The 21,398-nt window shown below is 40.1% G+C and overlaps 1 protein-coding gene across 3 annotated transcripts in view; it reads right to left on the bottom strand.

The window, feature by feature from the left end:
* NEGR1 (neuronal growth regulator 1) overlaps window positions 1–21,398 on the bottom strand; it is a 600,029-nt gene that overhangs the window by 71,973 nt on the left and 506,658 nt on the right. For 2 of the 3 annotated variants that reach the window (XR_006283270.1, XM_043520871.1), the window contains exon 7: window positions 18,090–18,131. The exons of the other annotated variant lie outside the window; for it this stretch is intronic. Coding sequence is in view for 1 of the 2 variants with exons in the window: in XM_043520871.1 (XP_043376806.1) it covers window positions 18,090–18,131 (42 nt within the window). In the remaining variant the exon portion in view is untranslated. The remainder of the gene's footprint in view (window positions 1–18,089; window positions 18,132–21,398) is intronic. 3 annotated transcript variants of the gene reach the window in all.

The raw sequence follows: 21,398 nt of genomic DNA, 5'->3' as shown, positions 1-21,398 counted from the left end.
AAAATATACTAGATAAGTTACAATGGCAGGACAGAGGGAAATAATTGGGGACTCAACGAATTGTCCAAACTGCCCACAGTATTAAAACAGATACAGTATGCACTTTTCCTCTGAATTATATAAAGCAAGTGCCCTCATCACTGCATGTCTTTAATTTTCATAAGTCCTTTAATAATGTGTGAGATCATGAGTCCCTAATTATTTCCCTATGTCCTGTCATTATTACTTATTTAGTCATCTTCAAGAATTCAGTAGCCTCGTAAAAGATTCTTCAATGCATTGTCTTCAGAATAATTATTATTATGGTAAGGGACTAAATCATTGCATGAGACTTGTCATAAATATAAAGGGAAGGGTAAACCCCTTTAAAATCCCTCCTGGCCAGAGGAAAAATCCTCTCACCTGTAAAGGGTAAGAAGCTAAAGGTAACCTCGCTGGCACCTGACCAAAATGACCAATAAGGAGACAAGATACTTTCAAAAGCTGGGAGGAGGGAGAAAAACAAAGGGTCTGTGTCTGTCTGTATGCTGCTTTTGCCGGGGATAGAACAGGAATGGAGTCTTAGAACTTTTAGTAAGTAATCTAGCTAGGTATGTGTTAGATTATGATTTCTTTAAATGGCTGAGAAAAGAACTGTGCTGAATAGAATGACTATTCCTGTCTGTGTGTCTTTTTTGTAACTTAAGGTTTTGCCTAGAGGGATCCTCTATGTTTTGAATCTAATTACCCTGTAAGGTATCTACCATCCTGATTTTACAGAGGGGATTTCTTTACTTCTATTAAAAGTGTTCTTGTAAGAAAACTGAATGCTTTTTCATTGTTCTCAGATCCAAGGGTTTGGGTCTGTGGTCACCTATGCAAATTGGTGAGGATTTTTACCAAACCTTTCCCAGGAAGTGGGGTGCAAGGGTTGGGAGGATTTTTGGGGGAAAGATGTGTCCAAACTACATTTCCCAGTAAACCCAGTTAGAGTTTGGTGGTGGCAGTGGAGATCCAGGGACAAAGGATGAAATTAATTTGTACCTTGGGGAAGTTTTAACCTAAGCTGGTGAAAGTAAGCTTAGGAGGTTTTCATGCAGGTCCCCACATCTGTACCCTAGAGTTCAGAGTGGGGGAGGAACCTTGACAAGACTACAGTAAATATCAACCATGCACCTGATTTTCAAATGTGAGCAACTAACTCGACATCCATGTGCTAGGATCAGCATAGAGGAGCTTAAAATTTGGTTTCAGTACTTAACTGCTAATTTGAACTTTCCAAATGTGAATATGGGCACCCAAAGCTAAGCACAAAAATTTGTAACAAAAATTTATAACTACGCTCCCTGTTTGTAATCTTTTTTCTTTAATTAACCAAGCATTTTTTTAAAGTGCTCTCCAGATCAATGCTGCAGAAGAGACAAAAAGTAGTTTAGTAGTGGTTTAATACATTCAAACGAGAAGTTCTGTGTTAAAGAATACGATCATTTAAAATCCATTTGGATTTTGTAAAAATGCTAAAAATATTTGAAACCTCTGTCTACTAATATGGATGATAACCTTTTTGAGTGAATATAGAATTTTGGGACTACTTTGTTCATGAAATGTTTCACCTATTCATATTCTTCTTGAATTACAATTGCTTGTTTTTGGCATCTCAAAGATAGAAAGTAGAATTGTACGACTAGGACTCTGTTAAAATTAGTCTTTGTAGATTTGTAGTACATTTTCTGCTTGGAATAACAAATGAAAACACATTTTATCTAAGCTTTTTGGAATAAATCTTTACAAAGCATACCAACAGAGTCACCGTATGTGTTTTATAGACAATTTTTAACATTGAAAACTCAAAGTAGCAGATTAGCATAGCTTGACTGAACTTGATCATGGAAAATCGGTGAAATGAATGTTCTTTTGTGTTACGGTATTTGTCTAGCAGATTCAATGTTATGGTGTCTTGATAGTGTTTACACAGTATGGAAGTGTTAAAAGTCAATGGAGCCTCATCAGTTCAGTATTTCACCTATTGAGATAGGGACTATTAGTGATATTCCCCAGCTAAATAGTTCTAAGGGAAAGCTAGAAAAAGACTGATAAGGAAAAAAGAAAAAAAAACTACAGTAATGAGATCCAGCAGAGTTTGAGCATTTATTTTAGCACCTTAGCATGTAATTGACTTTTTTCCTTGTCAGCATGTAGATCAAGTAATGAAAATGAGTCATATTTTTCAAAGATGCTTGGATACATATAGAGGGGAATTTACTAGACTTTATATTCCATGCTGGACTCTGGGACCCACAAATCTTGTGGCTGCAATCTCCCACCAACACCACATACTCAGGAGTTGGCACACCTGAAAAAGGTATAGGAGAACTTCAGCTTTTTTACTTAAAAAGTAAAGTGTTTTTTTCATTAAAAAAGTGTTAATTGCCCACTTCATATTGACACCTTATGCTTAACAGTTTAGCTGTGACTCTCATTACCTTTCCCAGATCTGAAGAAGAGCTCTGTTGAGCTCAAAAGCTTGTCTCTTTCACCAATGGATGTTGGTCCAATAAGCTATTACCTCACTCATCCTGTGTCTTTCTTTAGAAAAGTAACTTTCTAGCCCCTTTTATTAAGATATAACCTGAAAATCGAAACCAGTGATAATGATTGATAGGGTTAAAATTGTACCACTCTGATTTTTTTTAAAAGGTCCAACTCCCTATAGTCGCCAATAGCTGGTTTTTGACACCTGTAAAACTCATAGGCCCTGTGATTTTTTTTTCTGGGGGGGGGGGGCGGGGAAAGGGGGACCAATTGGTCCAGACCAATTTGTGGTTATGAAGGCAGTACTACCTTGGGTGCTGCTGAGAGGCTACCAAAGCCACACTCTCCATTCTAGTTATTTCTTGCTGGACTGACTTCTCGGCAGAGCACTAATGTAGTTGTGGCCACAAGAATAAGTGGCCTAGCATGAGATGTAGAATGATCTAGTGGACTAATCACAGGAAAGAGAGCACTTTAATTCTAATCCAGTCTCTGATATTCAGTCCTTCTGTGGCCTTATGCAAGTTACAGAGAATTCTGCTGTAGGTGTGTGTGTGTGTGTTCCATGTGCACAAACTTAGAATATTTTAGCCAACAGTGACATTGGGGCTACACTTGTACCCTTCCCACCTTTACATTGCCTACAATGAGGGTATAAAGGGCAGAGCAGCTCCAACTACATTCAGTTCCTTCACTAATACAGAAATTCAGACTCTATTGGTGCAGAAGAAGGGCAGGTAATGAGATCTGTGTGGACAAAAGCACTCCACACAGACTCGAGAAGAACACCAATTACCGTAAGGTAAGCAACCTCTTTCTTCTTTGAGCATTTTATCCACATGGATCCCACCTTTGTTGCCTGGCTAATGGCTGCCAAACTGGGCATCTGATCTAGAAGCTGGAGTAGTGATTGGTAAACACACGAACTGAATTCCAAGTAACCACCCTACAGGTCTCAAAAATAGAGACTCCCCTAAAAGCAGCTGAATATATCTACTGAGACCTAGTATAGTGTGCTCTAAACTAGAAAAGGAAGAATGTATTTAGAGTGTCTTGGAGAGCAAACAGCCTGCTCTTTAAACTGATTACCAAAATTTGCAAAGATTTTGAAAGATTTACAAAATGTCTTTGTTCTGGAAAGGTAAAAGGACATAGCCCTAAGAACATCTAGTGTGTGGAGTTCAGCCTCTGCAGGGAGTCAGGTGCTTTACGAAAAAATACTGGTAAAAGGTATAAATTGATTTATATGAAAATCCTTTTGGTAAACATTGTGGATGTGGGCATGAGGGTAACCCTCTCCTTATGATAAACGGTTTATGAAGGTACTGTCATCAAAGCCTGAATTTCATTCACTCTGCGAGTCGAAGTGATGGCTACCAAAAATGCTCTTTTAAGAGAGAGGTAATATAGTGAACATGATGACATGGGTTCAATGGAGAGGACTCTCTGTTCCTGGAATACTTAATCTATAACCGAGACTTTCAGCTCCCACTCATGAGTTACAGATCTTTTCCTGCTCAGCTGATCCAACACACTCTTCCATATACTTAGAAGATGAAAGCCAATCTGATGTAGGATGCACCAGATATGTCTCTTCTCAACATAAGGGGGATGATCTTGACCCTCCTTGTGTGTTTAAAAAATGCATCAATCTTCTATTGTCTGTCAATATCTGAGTAGTGGTACCCTGAAGGAGAGGCAGAAACACCTTGTAGGCTAGCCAAACAGCCTTCAGCTCTGGAACATTTATGTGTAAAGATATTAAGCTCAGGACCACATGTCCTGTGTCTGAAGAGAGTCAGATGAGCCCCTCAGCCTTGTCTGAATGCATTGGCCACCAGAGTCTTTGAAGAAGGTGGTGGTTGAAGCAAAATATGCTGGTAGGTGTTCTGAGGTCTTTCTACCAAAGCAGAGGTGACAGTATTTTCAGGTGAACTTCTATACTGGTAAGTCCATGGTGTGTTTGATTGGCTGATAAATCCTCCTTAACCAGCCCTGAAGAGGCCAGAGGTGTAGTCTTGCGTGTACAATCATGTAAATACAAGCTGCCATATGATCCAGAAAACTGAGGCTGATTCTCAGTGTGGTTTTTGGATGAGACTGAATGAAAGAGATCAAGTGATTCTTTGCAGAGACTATGGTCTCATTGATCTAGAGTCCAACATGCCCCTATACATTTTTTAGATTGAGTAGGGGTGAAAGCTGGCTTGTCCCAATTGATCTTGAGGCCTGGTTTGGGAAATAAATGAAGAACTGCATGAACATCCCTTGTGACCTTCTGCTATGAATGACTTCCAATCAGCCAACCATTGAGATACATATGGAAGTCTTTTCTCTTTATATGAGATGCCATCTCTGCCAGATATTTGGTAAAACCCTTGGAGCTATTCAGAGGTCAAGGAGTAGGACTCTGAACTGACAGTGAAATACATTGACCATGAAATACAGAAACTTCCTGTGAGCTGAAAGCATTGACACATAGAAGCAAATATCCTGCCTGTCAGCAGTTGTGAACCAATTAATAGAATCCAAGGAAGGAATTATAGAAGAAAGGAAGATCTTTTGAAGCAACAGATGAACTAGTTCAGATGCCTGAGATCTAAAATTGAATGTTATCCTTCTTTCTTCTTTGGAATGACTAAGTAGTGGGGATAGAAACTCTCTGTAGCAGAGCCTGGCAGGGCCCCCTTTGTTCCTGCCTCTGCTAGGTCTACAAAGTCACTCTGAGACCCTGGGGGTTAGTATCTACTGGTGCGGTTTATTCACAGGCTTGTTCCCACCACCGTTTCACCATATACAGTTGGCCCTTCACTGTCTGCAGGCAGGAGAGAGGCAGAGAAGAGCTACCTCCCTACTTCCACTCCCTACCTTTTCCCTTTCTTTCTGCTCTTCCTGGCTTCCTTCTTCTGAGGCTTTTATACAGTCCCAGGTTAATTAGGTGGCAGCTGTCCCTGCTTCCCCAAGTAGGGCCAGATTACCTCCAGCCAGCTCTAATTTATTCTCCTAAATGGGAGCTGGCGTGACAGAGGGCTGTACCAGCAACCCTGTGCCCAGCACCCTGTCACATCCTTGCTTCAAAACTCTGGAGGCACCTCTTCTACTGTACTCAGTTGAAGAAGAGAGTCTGTCTCCAAAAGCAGCACTGTGTCATGAAACAGGTCCCTGAAGATGGATAAGTTGGGGAAGGGGGATATGGAATATATTTGCTAGATAATTTCTAAGAAACACTGGTCAGTAAAAATTGCAGACTATGTATCTGAAAAAAAAAAAAGGAAAGGTGACTTCCAAAGGGAGGAGAGAAATGGTAAAGATGCTCTACAACTGGGTTCAGGACTCTCCATCAGTGCATCAAACCTGCAACCTCATGCCCGATGAAGAATTTGCTGTCACAAAAAAAGAAGGCAGGCCTCTCGTCTTCTAGAAGGGAACCCTTTTTATAGAAAAAATCAGGAGCCCTTTTGTACTGATACAAAGAAGATGGAGGTCTTTGCCTGAAGAAGGATTTCAATCTACTTTGCTCTTTCTTCTGCGATGGGGTGTAAAGACCGAGAGACCAAACAGAGTCATTTAGAGAATGAAGTGCTTCATCAATTCTTGAATTAAAAAGGTCATGGCCCTCAAAAGGAAGGTCCTCAATAGTGGCCGGAACCACTTTTGGAATGCCCAATGACGGGAACCATGATGTTCTTTGCATAGTGATCTTAATGGCCTTTGAACTCATTGCAGTGTCAGAGGCATCCAATGAGGCTTGTAGAGCTCTCTTCGCCACCAACTGGCCTTCTTTAACCACTGACTTCAATTAGTCTCTAGTCTTCTGAGGAGAAGTTTTTCAGTTTACTTAAAAACTTTCCCCATTGAATAAAATTGTACTTAGCCAAGAAAGCCTGTTAGTTGGCTACATGAATCTCCAAACTAGCATATTAGTAAACTTTTCTTCCTATAAGATGTGTCTTCTTGGGCGCCTTGTCTCTGGGTATAGAGTAGGGGACCCAGGCAGCTTAGACTTTTTGTGAGCTGTTGTTACAATCAAAGACAGAGGGATTGGGTGGGTAAAAATGTACTTGAATGTCCTTTAGGAGGAAACTGGTTCAGCAATCTGCTCTCTTAGATGTGGCAGAGATAGTTGATGGGGTCTGCAACAGATTTTTGACAGGGTCAAGAATGTTCTCTTTAACAGTCATGGCTGAATGACCTTGGATACCAGGTGCAAAATGTCAAATAATTTATAAGACGTCTTCTGGACGTTCTCTAGGGTGAGTCTCAAAGAAAGAAAAGTCTTTTTTTAAAAAAAAAAATAAAGCCAACCAGCTTAAATTAAGATTTATCAAAACCCACATTAATACTAATCAAACGAACCAGCTATAAACCCTAAACTATCTAAGAGCTACATGAAAGCAAGAGGACACTGTGAGCTCTGACTCACTACCATGGGCAGTGAGCAGAAACTGCATGGCAGTTGGATTGGTTCTGCCCTTATTACCCTTCTTGTAGGAAGCATGAGGGTGCACAGAGCACGTGTGCATATGCCCCAGTGGACATTGCTGGCTAACAGGTTCTAGGCTTGCATGCATGGGATGCACACACCTACAGTGGGATCGGTGTGAAAAATGCTTAAAGAAGAACCTTTCGTCCTTTGGTTCCCCCATTTGTTTGCTTTTTATAATATTATTTCCCTTTCTCACAGGGACTGAGGGGATGGTTAATTATTTTAGCTTTGTAAAGTACTATGTAAATACTACAGCCCCCCTGAACCGAATGGCTGGTTAGCTAGCAACCCCCAGATCCCTAGGTTATTTGTAGAATTGTCCTCCAAAACATGTTTTATAATTATAGAAGTGCACAGATTCTATCATAAGTAGATGGTTTTCCCTTCTCCTGAAGCAGAAGACTGAGTGGAGCAAGAGGACTTCCTCCACATTTTTGTACAGTTTCAGGGTCTGTCTACAGTGGAATTGGAAATGTAATTGCCAACTCGAGTAGATATACCCACACTTGAGCTCTGCTCAAGCTAGTGCACTAAAAACAGAAGTGTAGCTGTGGCAGTGCAAGCAGCAGAAGAGGGTAGTTACTTAGGGTCTTAGACCCTCCTGCCCCTTGTGCAGCGTGGCCACACTTCTATTTTTAGTGTGCTATCTTGATCAAATTACACATCCTCACTCCAGTGTAGATATACCTTCAGTCAATTAAATTTGGAGATGCTCTGAGGAATAATTTCATTGGTCCTACCAAAAATCCTGTGTATATTGATATGACCATGGTGGATGGGAGTTGGTTATGTTGGGGATGGAGGACCTGAAAAATAGCTTTGTAAGTCTATCCCAGCCACCTGAGTCTGACTCTGAGATCATTGAAACGTTTCTGCATACAGGCATTTGAACCACTCTTTTTTCCATGAAAACATTTTGTAAAACAATATATAATCTTCTGGTTTTGTTGAATTAATTTTAGAAAGTTTCCATAAATTAAACCAGAAGCATGACTGCATAAAATAGAGCCTGACTGACTTCAGCTGGGAAAAGCTAGTAAATTGAACATCAAAACTGACCCATATTTAACTCTGCTCATTGTATATAAGTGGAAGAGAATCTCAACATTATGAAAGAAGCACTTCAGATCATGCATATGTTAATGTAAGGACTTGATGGTAAAACATCAATTATTGACATGTTGGAATGTAACTCTCTGAAGGCTTAGTTGGATTCTTCATTCCTTAATCTAGATACATTTGACCCAATAGACCTTTGGTTATCTTATGATTGATCTTTTATGTCAAAACTCACTTGAACTCTTCTTCACATGTGAACTCATTGCACGATAGACTCTTATGGGTGTCTTAGAACAGCATTATCGCAAGAGCCCCCTTTAACTTCATTGAGACACAGATTTCAAAAGGCTTATCATACTAATGATATACTGTTGTGCTTGTGCACTCAGTCATAAGGGCAAAGAGAATTGTTAAACACAGAGAGAGAACTTGGCTTAGCACACATTTCCCATTCTAAGTTAACTTCAAATATTCCTAGAAGTTCCTTTTTACTTGGAAGTAAATTCTCAGTACAACACGAAAAAAGTATTGCATTACTCTCACTAACCTGAATGAGAGTCACATGCTTAAATCCCCATGCATTACAGTGAAAACTTACCTCTGTATTCTCTAATCTTTAGATAATATTCCATTGTTCATGATTAGTTTTTCACTAATGTAGCTTTTCCCTGAGTATCAAACTCTGTCATCATTCAGAATATTTTTATTTGAACTCTTTTAAATTTAAATTTAAAATAAAAAAAGAACACAATACAACATGCAGTTGAATACCAATGACATCAAAGAGACAGAAAATACCTGTAAGTCTATCTGTGCCTGTAATAATTAAATAACAAATTAAACACATAATATCTATTCAAAATTATTGGTTATATATAAAAATGTTAATGAACTCATGAACCATTACTACACCTGGTTGGAGCCTCTGTGGACAGTTGTCCACGGCGGCTGGACAGAAGGGAAGAAAAATATTTAAGTGATGTCGGAAGGATCCCATGGATGGAAGACAGAATCCCATGCACTGCTACAGGCTGGGGACCAACTGGCTAAGCAGCAGTTCTTCAGGAAAGGATATGGGGATTACAGTGGATGAGAAGTTGGATATGAGTCAACAGTGTGCCCTTGTTGCCAAGAAGGCTAACGGCTGCATTAGTAGGAGCACTGCCAGCAGATCAAGGGAAGTGATTATTCCCCCTCTATTCAGCACTGGTGAGGCCACATCTGGAGTATTGTGTCCAGTTTTGGGCCCCCCACTACAGAAAGGATGTGGACAAATTGAAAAGAGTCCAGCAGAGGTCAATGAAAATGATTAGGGGGCTGGGGCAAATGACTTATGAGGAGAGGCTGAGGGAACTGGGCTTATATAGTCTGCAGAAGACAAGAGTGAACAGGGATTTGATAGCAGCCTTCAACTACCTAAAGAGGGGTTCCAAAGAGGATGGAGCTAGGCTGTTCTCAGTGGTGGCACATGACAGAATAAGGAGCAATGGTCTCAAGTTGCAGTGGGGAAGGTCTAGGTTGGATATTAGGAAATACTATTTCACTAGGAGGGTGGTGAAGCACTGGCATGGGTTACATAGTGTGATGGGGCAAGGCCAGATGGCTATAGAAAAGTAGTGGGAGATAGATATATTAGCTCCAGGCTAAACAAATTCCTGGTACCAGGATAAGTGAAATGGAAGCTGCTCCAGGTCAATTAAGACACCTGGGACCAATTAAGAACTTTCCAGAAGGCAGGGAGAATGCTAGGTTGATTGGGACACCTGAAGCCAATCAGGGGCTGGCTGAAACTAGTTAAAAGCCTCTCAGTCAGTCAGGTGTGTGTGCATGTCAGGAGCTGTAGAAGGAAGTTGTGCTGTTGGAGAGGCTGAGTAGTACACACCATATCAGGCACAAGGAAGGAGGCCCTGAGGTAAGGGTGAAGTGGAGCTTGAGGAAGTGAGGGCTGCTGTGGGGGAAGTAGCCCAGGGAATTGTACATGTCATGTTTCTAAAAGGTCAGCTACCATAGCTGATACTATTAGGGTCCCTGGGCTGGAGCCCGGAGTAGAGGGTGGGCCTGGGCTCCCCCCCCGACCTTTGCCACCTGATTAATCACTGAGACTGGGAGACAACAGAGACTGTGCAAGGAAGGATAACTTCTCGTCACCTCCCTCGCTGGCTTATGATGAAAATGGCTCAGTAGACTGTGACCCTTGTCTCTAGAGAAAGAAGGGTTACGTGGAGGGTCACAGTGAGCCTCTGAGGCTAGCAAAATCCGCCAGGGAACGCGGGACCCATGGAGCCAAGGACAGAGCTTTGTCACAATAGGGAAGTGGTGGAATCTCCATCCTCAGAGGTTTTTAAGGCCTGGCTTGACAAAGCCCTGGCTGGGATGATTTAGTTAGGGTTGGTCCTGCTTTGAGCAGGGGGTTGGACTAGATTACCTCCTGATGTCTCTTCCAACTCTAAACTTCTATGATACTTCTATGATTCTATGTCCTATTCTGAGAGGTAATGATGGCCCAATCCTGCCAGGTGCAGAGAACCTGCTAAGATGTGCTGGTGGCCCTGACTGCTTAGCACTTCATCAACTAAAAAGCCTGAAGTTGCTTTGCAAAGCAAATACTTCACATGGATTCTACACACTTTTTCTGGAAAAACCTTATGGTTAGAACAGTGAAACAACAAATAAAAGGTCCCACATTTGGGTTTCCCAAATCTTTTTGTACGGGTTTATCAAAAGACACAACAGACCAATAGAACAAAATCAACTCGTGTTTAGCTATTTTAGATTTAAGAGTCCCCAGGTCTTTCATTGAGCATGGCCTTGCCTCACTTACTTTCCCAAATCTTTTCCTATAAACAGTTTGCAGAAATCACTCTCTCAGAACATGTCTCTTCTCATCCTGAGTAACATTCATCTTTGAAAGCAACATGATAGTAGACTTCACACCCACCTTCCAAATAAACCTCCTTTATTTGCAACACTTCTTGTTGTCTAACATGCCCTAGCGGGACTGATGTAGGGAAGAACAAGAACTGATACCTCTCATTCTGTTTCAACTGTTGTGCTGCCTAAATAATTCTCTCTGTCTCAGTGACAATCTCACTGTTCTTTTTAGGGGATCCTGGGGATCCTATTTGCCTACGACTTAGGCTGTCTTTTAGTTTCAGTTTCAGGACTTCAGGTAGTTAAGTAACATTCTGTACTATCCATTGGCATCTCCAGAATCCTCATGTTCAGAACCCTTGTTTTAGGCACTCACTGTCACAGTCAGCAGTAATCTACCCCTTCACAAAATGCTAAAATATTAGATTTTGTGCTGCATTGTGCCCCCAAATTATTTGCAGTCTAATTTCCATTTCTTCCACATTGCCGACATCGTCTCCGGATGGTTTTCAAGTATTTTTACCAGACAATCCCATGGTGCTTTGCAATGCATTACCAACTTCATTTGGTAAAGTACTTCCTGTCTCAAATTGGTGGCAGTGTAGGAGACTGAAGAGAATTCAGACTTCAGTCTGTAGATGGCTTAAAAAAAATCCCAATAAAAACATTTGCTTCTGCTTCTTCATTTGAATAACTTTTACTACAGAAGTAAAAAACTAGACAGTGGTATAATGTTGTTAAGTTTCTTTGATCTATTATGGGTTATTCAAAGGGAAGAGAAGAAATTTTAACAGCTAGGTCCTAGAAACCTAAAAACATGTAGCTATTTCAAAGGCATCGATTAAGTTACATAAAAGTCTTTTTTTTTCTTCTTTGATAAGACTAAATTTAACATCTTTAATTTCCTCCTAATGCATGATGGTCAACTCAATGGAGCTTTACCTTATTCCAAAAGTTTATACTCAGCCTGGCTGGAAATACTGTTATGGAACTTTGATACATGTATAAGTGCAGCCATGTTGAATGTTTATGATTTGAAACAGGGTGGATTAATTGTTAACCAATGGGGTGAATCCCAGGTGAGGAATTACACATAATAGTAAACTGTATTTAAAGAATCAAAAAATGTTTAAGAGCCCAGTAAAAACTAGGTAAGGAATGGAAGCATGGAAAAAATCAGAAAGACAATGAAAGGAAGGTTACTTTTTCTTTTAATAAAGAGTGTATGATGTACTTTTCTGCTATTAAAGCAATTCAGTAATTATGGAGAACTATCATATGAATTTGGGCCACTTGAGTGAACAGTTCCACATGCAGTGCTAAATTATTTCATTATGTGCGCATCTCTGTATAGTCTGACAGTCAGGTGAAAATGCTTCTCTGCCATATTTGTAAATAAATTACAAACATATCTTTAACATTTAAGTGAAACTGATTATAGTTTAACAAGCGATCATGAATAAGTTCACAGAACTGGTTTTGGCTCAAGCAGTGATTCCATGAAAAGGTGACAATATTGAAGAATGTATTTGCGATTAATCGTGACCCTTGTTCCTTGTAAAGAAACATTTCTTTTGAGGTTTACCTTCTCTCTCTTGATGTTTCCTAGCATTTTAATGCTTTTTTTAAATAGAGATGTGGAATAGGATAGTGATTTCAAATATTTTTGCTGCAATAACGTTGAATTCCCTCTTAGTCTATACAGTAGGCAGCTATTATATTTTTTGTATATTCCTGCTTCTAATTCAATAATCTTTTGCTACTACAGCTATCAATTTACTTTGTCTACAAAAGTCCAAAAAAATTTCCAGCTGCAGAAATTGCCAGTTACTCATTTTTATATCGCTCCTGAGCCAATTTTCTATAAAACAAGGTATTTTCATTTTCACATCATGAATTCTGCTGGCTAGTCAATAGTTTTTAACATGGAATTCCTAATGAATGCTTTGATTAAATTTCAGGATATAATCACCACTTTATTTACTTTCTCTGTAATGATGGCAATATCTCTGAAAACCAGTGACAGCCAGTTAGTTAAACAACCCCTGCCTCTCAAAAATCTACTTTGTTAGTTGTTTTTTAAATTATGTTTATTAAATCCTTCCCAAAATTGTCTCTGATGTTGCCTGAAATTATACTGTTTATTTAGCACTCTATATTTTGACTAGAACTTTGATCTATGAATAAACTATCTTAATGTAGCAGCAAACTTACAGCATGAAGAAAGTTTTGCCATTGCCTTCAGTAAGAAAAAGACAGGACCTACGTTTTTTAAAATTCATTTGTCATGTCTAAAGCCTGATAATCTCAGTGTACCATCTCACTAAAAAAGTTATGCATAAAACTTGGAGAAGACTGTAAACCTGCTACAATGTTAATATGATCAAAATGTAGTTAGAAAAGGAATTTCTGTGTTTAATATTTATATTAAGTTTAATATTTAAAATGGTTTTTTGATTGCTCAACCAGTGGTAAAGCAGATGGAAATATGCATACAGTCTTTTGTATTTGCTTTAACATTTATGGGGTCACAAGACTGTTTTTACCGAAATGGCGACCAATAAGCTCAGAAATGCCATTTGCAATAAAAAAATACATTAGTTTTTTAAATGCACTGTACAATTTATCATAGTGGAAAACACCCCTTACCTTTTATACCTTCACCCTGCAGGGCTGATCACAGTATAGTTTTCTTTTAATCTTATCACTTGCTACATTTCATAGACCTTATTTTTGTGAATAATGGTGTTAATAATTCAATTTTCCAGTCCTGTTAGTTGAATCAGAAACTGATATGGCAAAGACTTTATAAAATATTAAGTAGACTTCACTACCCTCATTTTGAGAAAAAAGAATGGATGTTTCTTATGTTAATCTAGGTTTCAGAGTAGCAACCGTGTTAGTCTGCAGTCGCAAAAAGAAAAGGAGTACTTGTGGCACCTTAGACACAAACAAATTTATTTGAGCATAAGCTTTTGTGAGCTACAGCTCACTTCATTGGATTCGCAAGTACTCCTTTTCTTTTTATGTTAATCTATTAATCTTTAATTTCTACCAAAATCTTTATTCTGGTCATTTCCCCCCATAAACAAAGTCCTCAGCAACAGTACTATCCTAGTCCACGTCGTTGTCCTCCTCTGTTGAGAGTGAGGCATGCTAGGGGCTCAGATCTTGGCTGCCCTGGAAAACTTTTAATTGACTTTGAAATTACATGATATTATAGTAATAGTAACAGCATACCCTAGATATTTAACATATTCAGAATAGAGAAGTGTAAGTAATACACAGGAACATTGTCTAGTTATGCAAGGCAAATTTAGAACAATTCAACTGCTATGTTGATTTCAGTGGGACTAACTTTCATGAGCAAGGATTATGACTGAACCCTTATTCTTTAACCAGTTTGATTTTGTTGCAACTTTTAAATCTGTACTGTCAACAGATCAACTCTCTCTTACGTTTTTCATTTTGCAAATGTATTTTAAACTCATCTTTGAAATTATTTAAAGTTTGAATATATCATACATATATGATATTCATATCTATAGCTATTCATTATCTTTTGCTTCTCTTAATTTTCTTCTCTTTGGCTTTAAAGGTGTGCCATTCCTATTTTGCAGACTGTACCTCAAACAAATGCCTTTTGTTTATTTTTAGCTCCCTTTTTACATCCCTGCTTAACCACAGTGATCTCTTGTACCCAATTTCAGTATTAAGAGAAATATATCACATTGGGATGCTGGTCTCTCACTTCATTAGTTTCTAAACTATATATTTTTGTCTGTAGTAGATTTTCCCATTTACTAAGAATTCCATAAAAAAGTCTTTGTGACCTTTTATGTTAATTCAAAGTCAGCTTTCCTAAACTAGACATGTCTGTGATCCTTGCTGCAGTACTTACCCTCATAAGTCTTTCAAACTGAATAATATTAGATGCCATCTAACTTTAACCATATAATATTTATCATTCTTGCCTCATTTCCTTGAATTAGGTCCAGAATAGCATCAGACCATGTAGACTGTTCAACACACTGTATAACAAAGCAATTCTGCAATACATATTGAAAGAATAATTCAGTGTGAAGTTTGTGCACAGTTGACATGCCATTCAATATCTGAGTTATATCAAAGTTCTGGACTCCTTAAAGGCTTCTGTTATCTATAAAAACATTTCTCGATCTATCTATATTTCACTCCGTAGAGGTCTATAACAACAGTGAAAAATCGCCTGACTAGCTTGGTTTAACTTCAGTAGAACCTGTGTCCGTTCTTTGCAGGTCAAGTTCATCCTCCCCTTTCACCCCTGTCTCGGCTTTATTTTGTCTTTCCTTTTTATGAGAGCCATATTATGGTCTTAAATAAATCCACGTTACTGATCTTTCTTGGTAGTTTAGTTGAAATGCTTTGGATTGCCGGTGTAGGAGGTCCTGGGGTGGATAAAGGCAGCAGTTTCTTGAGGGAAGGAAGATACAAATGGTAGTATGGACGTGCAGCCCCTCTGTGAAACTGGAGCCTCTGTATCTGTGGACTTTGGAAAGTACACTCCTTCACAGTCTGCCCAGCCTCTATCTTAATAGAGCCTTCTCAAGGTTAACCTTGGAGCTCGATGGGAAGGTTCAATATGCTTCTTAGTTTTTCTTTTGTACCTCCTCCTTATTGCCTCTCCCTGACTTCTACATCATTAGCCAGTGAACACTTTACTTTGGGTTATATTGTACTCTCCTTTAGTAAATCCTGTGGGGTAGGGGAAGGAGAAAGCCCATGAGTCACCTTGTGGAGTTACTGGTGACTATTACTCTAATGGAAAAAGGAGATAGGGCAGGGGTGGGAAAACTTTTTGGCTCGAGGGCCACATCTGGGAAAAGAAATTGTATGGCGGGCCATGAATGCTCAGAAAATTGGGTTGGAGTGCGGGAGGGAGTGAGGGCTCTGGCTGGGGCGGGTGGGCTCCAGGATGAGGAGTTTGAGGTGTAGGAGGGTGCTCTGATCTGGGACCAAGGGGTTCTGAGGGTGGGAGGGGGATCAGGGCTTGGGCAGGGGGTTGGGTGCGGGAAGGGGTGCAGGCTCCGGTTGAGGGTGTGGGCTCTAGGGTGGGGCTGGGGATGAAGGGTTTGGGGTGCAGGAGGGTTCTCCGGGCTGGGATTGAGGGATTTTGAGGGTGGGAGAGGGATCAGGGCTGGGGCAGGGGGTTAGGGCTTGGGGAGAGGCTCAGGGGTGCAAGCTCCGGCCAGCACTTGCCTCAAGTGGCTCCTGGAAACAGCGGCATGTCCGTTCTCTGGCTCCTACGCGGAGCCGCGGCCAGGCAGCTCTGCACGCTGCCCTGTCCACAGACACCGCCCCTGCTGCTCCCATTGGAGTGAACGAGGGGGCCATTGGAGTGTGTAGGAGCCAGAGGGGGCCCATGCCGCAGCTTCCAGGAGCCATGTGGAGCGGTGCCCAACCCTGCTCCTCGGCTAGAGCGCCGGAGCGGGGCAAGCCCCTGACCCCACTCCCCAGCGGGAGCTCAAGGGCCAGCTTAAAACGGCTGGTGGGCCGGATTTGGCCCATGGGCCGTAGTTTGCCCACCCCTGAGAGAGAGCCACAGAGGATGCAACGGGTTTGGTCTCCAGTCCCTTTAGGGAAAGGAGCCAGGCTACATTGACTCCACCCCCCATTTCTGCTCCTGTAGAGAATTAACTGAGGGTTAAATTTTACTTTTGTTTTTTTCTTTACCATGTCTCACAGCAGAGAGAAGAATAGAGGCCCAAATCCTGCTTCTCTCAGGAAAAGTTTTGTGCCAATTTTTTCCCTTTTTCCCCGGAAGCATCTGACTCTCCTTCAGATACTTTTGCTAAGAAACATGTTTGTGAAACGCATGCTCGGTATATTAACTGCTTTCAGTTTCCTCCTAAAAGCCACATTTGACTACACTGCAGATTAGTAATCTGATAACATAAAAAACTCTTAGTATATTATAATAACCATTTTCTTAAAAAAATAATTGTGTGAAAGGAGTTTTCTTTTCACACATCATATGTGTGGGGTCAGTTTTTATGACCAGTTGAGAAAATATGGTTTTATAAAAATCTTTAAATTTAACTGTGCAAAAGACAACCACTGTTATATGCAAAAATGGAACCAAAATTTGTATAGCTGTTGATCCAGATTGTGCCTCCTAGGTTTCTGTTTGGAGGGACCTCTCAGCTTGCAGATCTCACTCCTTGTGTATAAAAGGAGATTTAGCCACCTTTGTGCCACCCATGGTACCATCATCAGACCCTGTGGAGAATTCTTTACATGGACTGGGGGAAGAAAGTTCAACCGGGAAGGTCTGGAAGGGGACACATCACTTCCCCCTGCCCTGTCCCTGTGGACATTAGTTAAAAAAAAAATACAGACAGGGACTATATTATCTTTTCTACAGAGTTCCTCCTCCCACTGCATTATGGGGACACTCATGGCTGAGGCAGTCCCTGTTAGAGTGATTCCAATGGAGACACATTGTTAGGGAACCAATAATGGGAAATCTCCCAGGGGTCAAGGCCTCTCTATGGATAATCCTCACCTCTCACAGATCATGGGGGCCAAGTGTAGGGCCAGGCTCTGCAACCTTTTTTACATGGAGGCAAACTCCACCTCCTTCAACAAGACGACTTCTATGAGGAAAACCTGACTTCCCTGAGATCCTTCTCTTGAGTTTTTCAGAAGTAGTGATGACCTGGAATGTTTCTTTCAGAAAAGCTAAATACATTCCTTCATTTTGGTTTGCAGAAAAAAGGCTTACAAAAGCCAAAGCAAATGCCTTGTTTATAGTAACACAAACCAACCGTCAGTTTTCTACAGCTAACACTACAAAGAGTACTAAAAGTAAAGGCAATGCACAACTAAGTCCCCTTGTATGCATTTACTGCATAATCTTTGGACAGAGAGAGAAGGGAGGCAGGAGAGATACAAACCAGAACAGTTTTCTCAAAGAAAGAAACTAATAAAAGAGCAGAGTATACACCTCAAGGAAGGACAGACTAATGAATACACAAAGACAGGAAAGAGACAATCCAGCAGTACTAGAAACAATACTGCCCAATATCAATTCAACTTATTGATATGACAATGTAAAGTCATGATTCCTGAAGAGAGAGAGAGAGTACCCAAACATACGTTGTGAATGTATGTGGATACTGACCTGGGCTTGAGACAGGACTAGAGGTAGTAGGCTCAATAATTTCTACAAAAAGGGAAAAGGAAAAAAAAAAGAACATTTGGATATTAATTACACATGGAACACAGATACAAAATGAGACAATAAACAGTCATGCAAGAGACACCCATAAGACCTTTTATTGAAAGATTCAACTGACCACCAGAGATTCTGTGAAAAACATGCAATAAATCAAACCTATGTCATGAGATTCACATCACTGTCTTTCTTTTTAGAACTATTTTATTCATGCATCATCAATACACAGTACACAGGATACCACATTCCAATTTGCAAATTTCCATTCTGCCAGCTTTCTAAACCTACCATTAAAGTTTTCAAGCCAAAATTCACAAGGAATTCTTCTTGTGAAATACTGAAACCTGTGTACAAAAAGGCTTTCTTTCACCCTAAGTATTTTTGCAAACATAAGCAGTGACAAAGACTGTGAACATAAGAAATATGATTAAGACAATTCTGGCATTTTCTTAGGTGAACTTGAGGAAATAATTGTTTATTATCCTCTGTTTAAACTGTTTCTAGAAAACATACATTGAAAACACCAATATCAAACCACATTTTGAAAAAGTTTAATTTACTTGGTGCAATACAAGGAATAGTAAAAAGAAGCTATATACAATTCCAAAATTCTCCACACGTAGTATAACAAATCATTAACTTTGTGACATCTCACTATCTCGCGATGGTAGTACTTTATACTCCACTTTTTCCATTTCTTTTTATTGGATTTAATAGTGCTACACAAACCAAACATACCAATCTTAATAAATATTGCACAGGTGCAAATAACTAGTAACATTTCCAAGCGGCAACTTAATGCTCTTAATTAAAAAAGATTCAACAGTAGCATTACCTAAATCCAAAGGATCCTGGGCCATACAATGAAAATACCATGAAAACATAATGCAACCGCTGAAAAAATATGAAATAACTAGTAAGACAACAGTAGACATGCAAATCATAGCAAAAGAACTTCACTCTGTCGTCTCCATTTCAATTTTCCATATTAGCTGCCATATTCGATTTAATGCTGTGAGTGTAAGATTTATTCAAAATGAAACAACACCCAACATTTGCTGAAAGAGAGACATTTAATTATAAATATGGTTTCTTTAAGAAGTGCTGCTTCATTTAAAACAACAAAATGAATTTTAAAATCATGCATTATTTTGAATGCAAGTTAATAGTGTTACAGGCCCTTAAAATGTATCAAGTGACAACTCAATCATCACATGAATTTATTGTGATATTTAAAATAAATCTGTTCTGAATTGGCACTTCCATGACACTGTACATATTATTTTATTAATATATGCAGGAATTCACAACTGCACTGTATTTTAACTTTACAATTCATTTTGAAAACTAAAACCCATGCAGTGTGAAAGGCTGACATTTTGTGCCATACACAGTGGTTTATATAAATGGATTTGAAGCTACAGCTTCCTACATATTGCTTAGAGATGGTTTACACGATTACCCACATTTATCAGTTCAGCTGGTGGAGGAAACCCACCTGATATCTGAGACAGCTTTAAATCACTTCAGGGATGGGTAAACCATAACTGCTTTTTGGCATGATGGGTACAACTCACCCTAATGCAGGATCTGCAAAGATTCTCTGCACCTTTTAATCCCCATGAACCCTCAGAACTGGGGTGAATTTCACCCTCTGAGAGTGGAGCTGCCTTCGTCTCCAAGGCCCCAATAGAACAAAACATGGAAACCCATGTGTAACGTTATATATGTGAGTATTAGAGGTTAGTGGGACTATCACATGCATAAAGTCATACTCATACATAAGTGCGCTGCTGAACCAGAGCACAAGTGAGCTCTTACCAGGGGATCTGCCTGGGAAGAGCATTCAAGAAAGATGGGAAGGCCCTTGAATGTTTGCAGTGCAGTGTTCGGCTAAGATCTGTTAGGTAGTTCTGGGTTGAAAACAAGTTCTGTTATTTTGGGACACCCATAGTACAGGTATATACACCCCAAGGAACCAATCCCAAAACCTTGCTAGCCAAATGGATCAGTCTGGAAGGAATGATTGAAAATCATCCTCTTTCTATAGAACATGGACTCAGAATCTACTTAATCATTATGAGGATGGCAAGCTCCAGCCCCAGGCTTTAACACTTATGATCCTGGAGACTTAGAATGTCTTGCAGGAAGGGAGACTCCTTTCTTTCTCAAACTCACTGTTACTTATTCAATGGAAATTCCCTGGTGGGGTAGGAAATTTCTTGCAGGACAGGTGACATTCTAAGGCTACAGCCCTGTACACTCTTGTTGCCTGCTCGTTTCAGTAAGTCTGATGCAAATTCAATATAGAAAAAAATAATTTCAGTGGATTCTTCTGGGACCAGAATTGGTGTCCTGAAAATGAAGGTTTCTGCTTAAATGACGGCTATACATACACACTTTCCCGCAATATATTCTACAGATACATCACTTATTAAAACCAAATTATATGACCCTAAAGAAATAATGCTCTCTCGGTGAGGTACCTGTTCTGTTAACTAAACTGACTGACCAGCAATGTCTGACCTTTAAAAAACCATGGGCTTTATTATGTTGATGTGAATTGGGAAGTTATTCAATTGTCTTGGTAACCTATTTGTAGGGCCCTACCAAATTCATGGCCATTAAAAACTTGTCACAAACTGTGAAATCTGGTTTCCCCCTGTGAAATCTGTTTTTTTTTTTGGTGTGCTTTCACCTGTACTATACAGATTTCACAGGGGAGACCAGTGTTTCTCAAATTGGGGGTCCTGACCCAAAAGGGAGTTGAAGGGAGGGGGTCACAAGGTTATTTTAGGCGGGCGTGGTATTGCCACCCTTTCTTCTGCACTGCCTTCAGAGCTGGGCAACCGGAAAGTGGTGGCTGCTGACTGAAGGCCCAGCTCTGCCAGCAGCAGAGCAGAAGTAAGGGTGGCAATACCATACCGTGCCAGCCTTACTTCTGTGCTGCTGCTGGAGGCAGCTCTGCCTTCAGAGCGGGGCTCCCGGACAGCAGCCGCTGCTCTCCAGCTGCCCAGCTCTGAAGGCAGAGCCACCACCAATAGCAGTGCAGAAGTAAAGGCAGCAGTACTGCAACCCCCCTTACAATAACCTTACAACCATCCTACAACTCCTTTTTGGGTCAGGACCCCTACAATTGCAACACCATGAAATTTCAGATTTAAAAAGCTGAAATCGTGAAATTTATGATTTTTAAAATTCTATGGCTGTGAAATTAACCAAAATGAACCAGGAATTTGGTAGGGCCCTATCTAT

This window comes from Chelonia mydas, chromosome 8 (assembly GCF_015237465.2).
Source record: "Chelonia mydas isolate rCheMyd1 chromosome 8, rCheMyd1.pri.v2, whole genome shotgun sequence".
In the NCBI taxonomy this organism is placed as follows: Eukaryota; Metazoa; Chordata; order Testudines; family Cheloniidae; genus Chelonia; species Chelonia mydas.
Note: the sequence above shows the minus strand (reverse complement) of the source record. Positions and strands in the feature narration are given on the sequence as shown.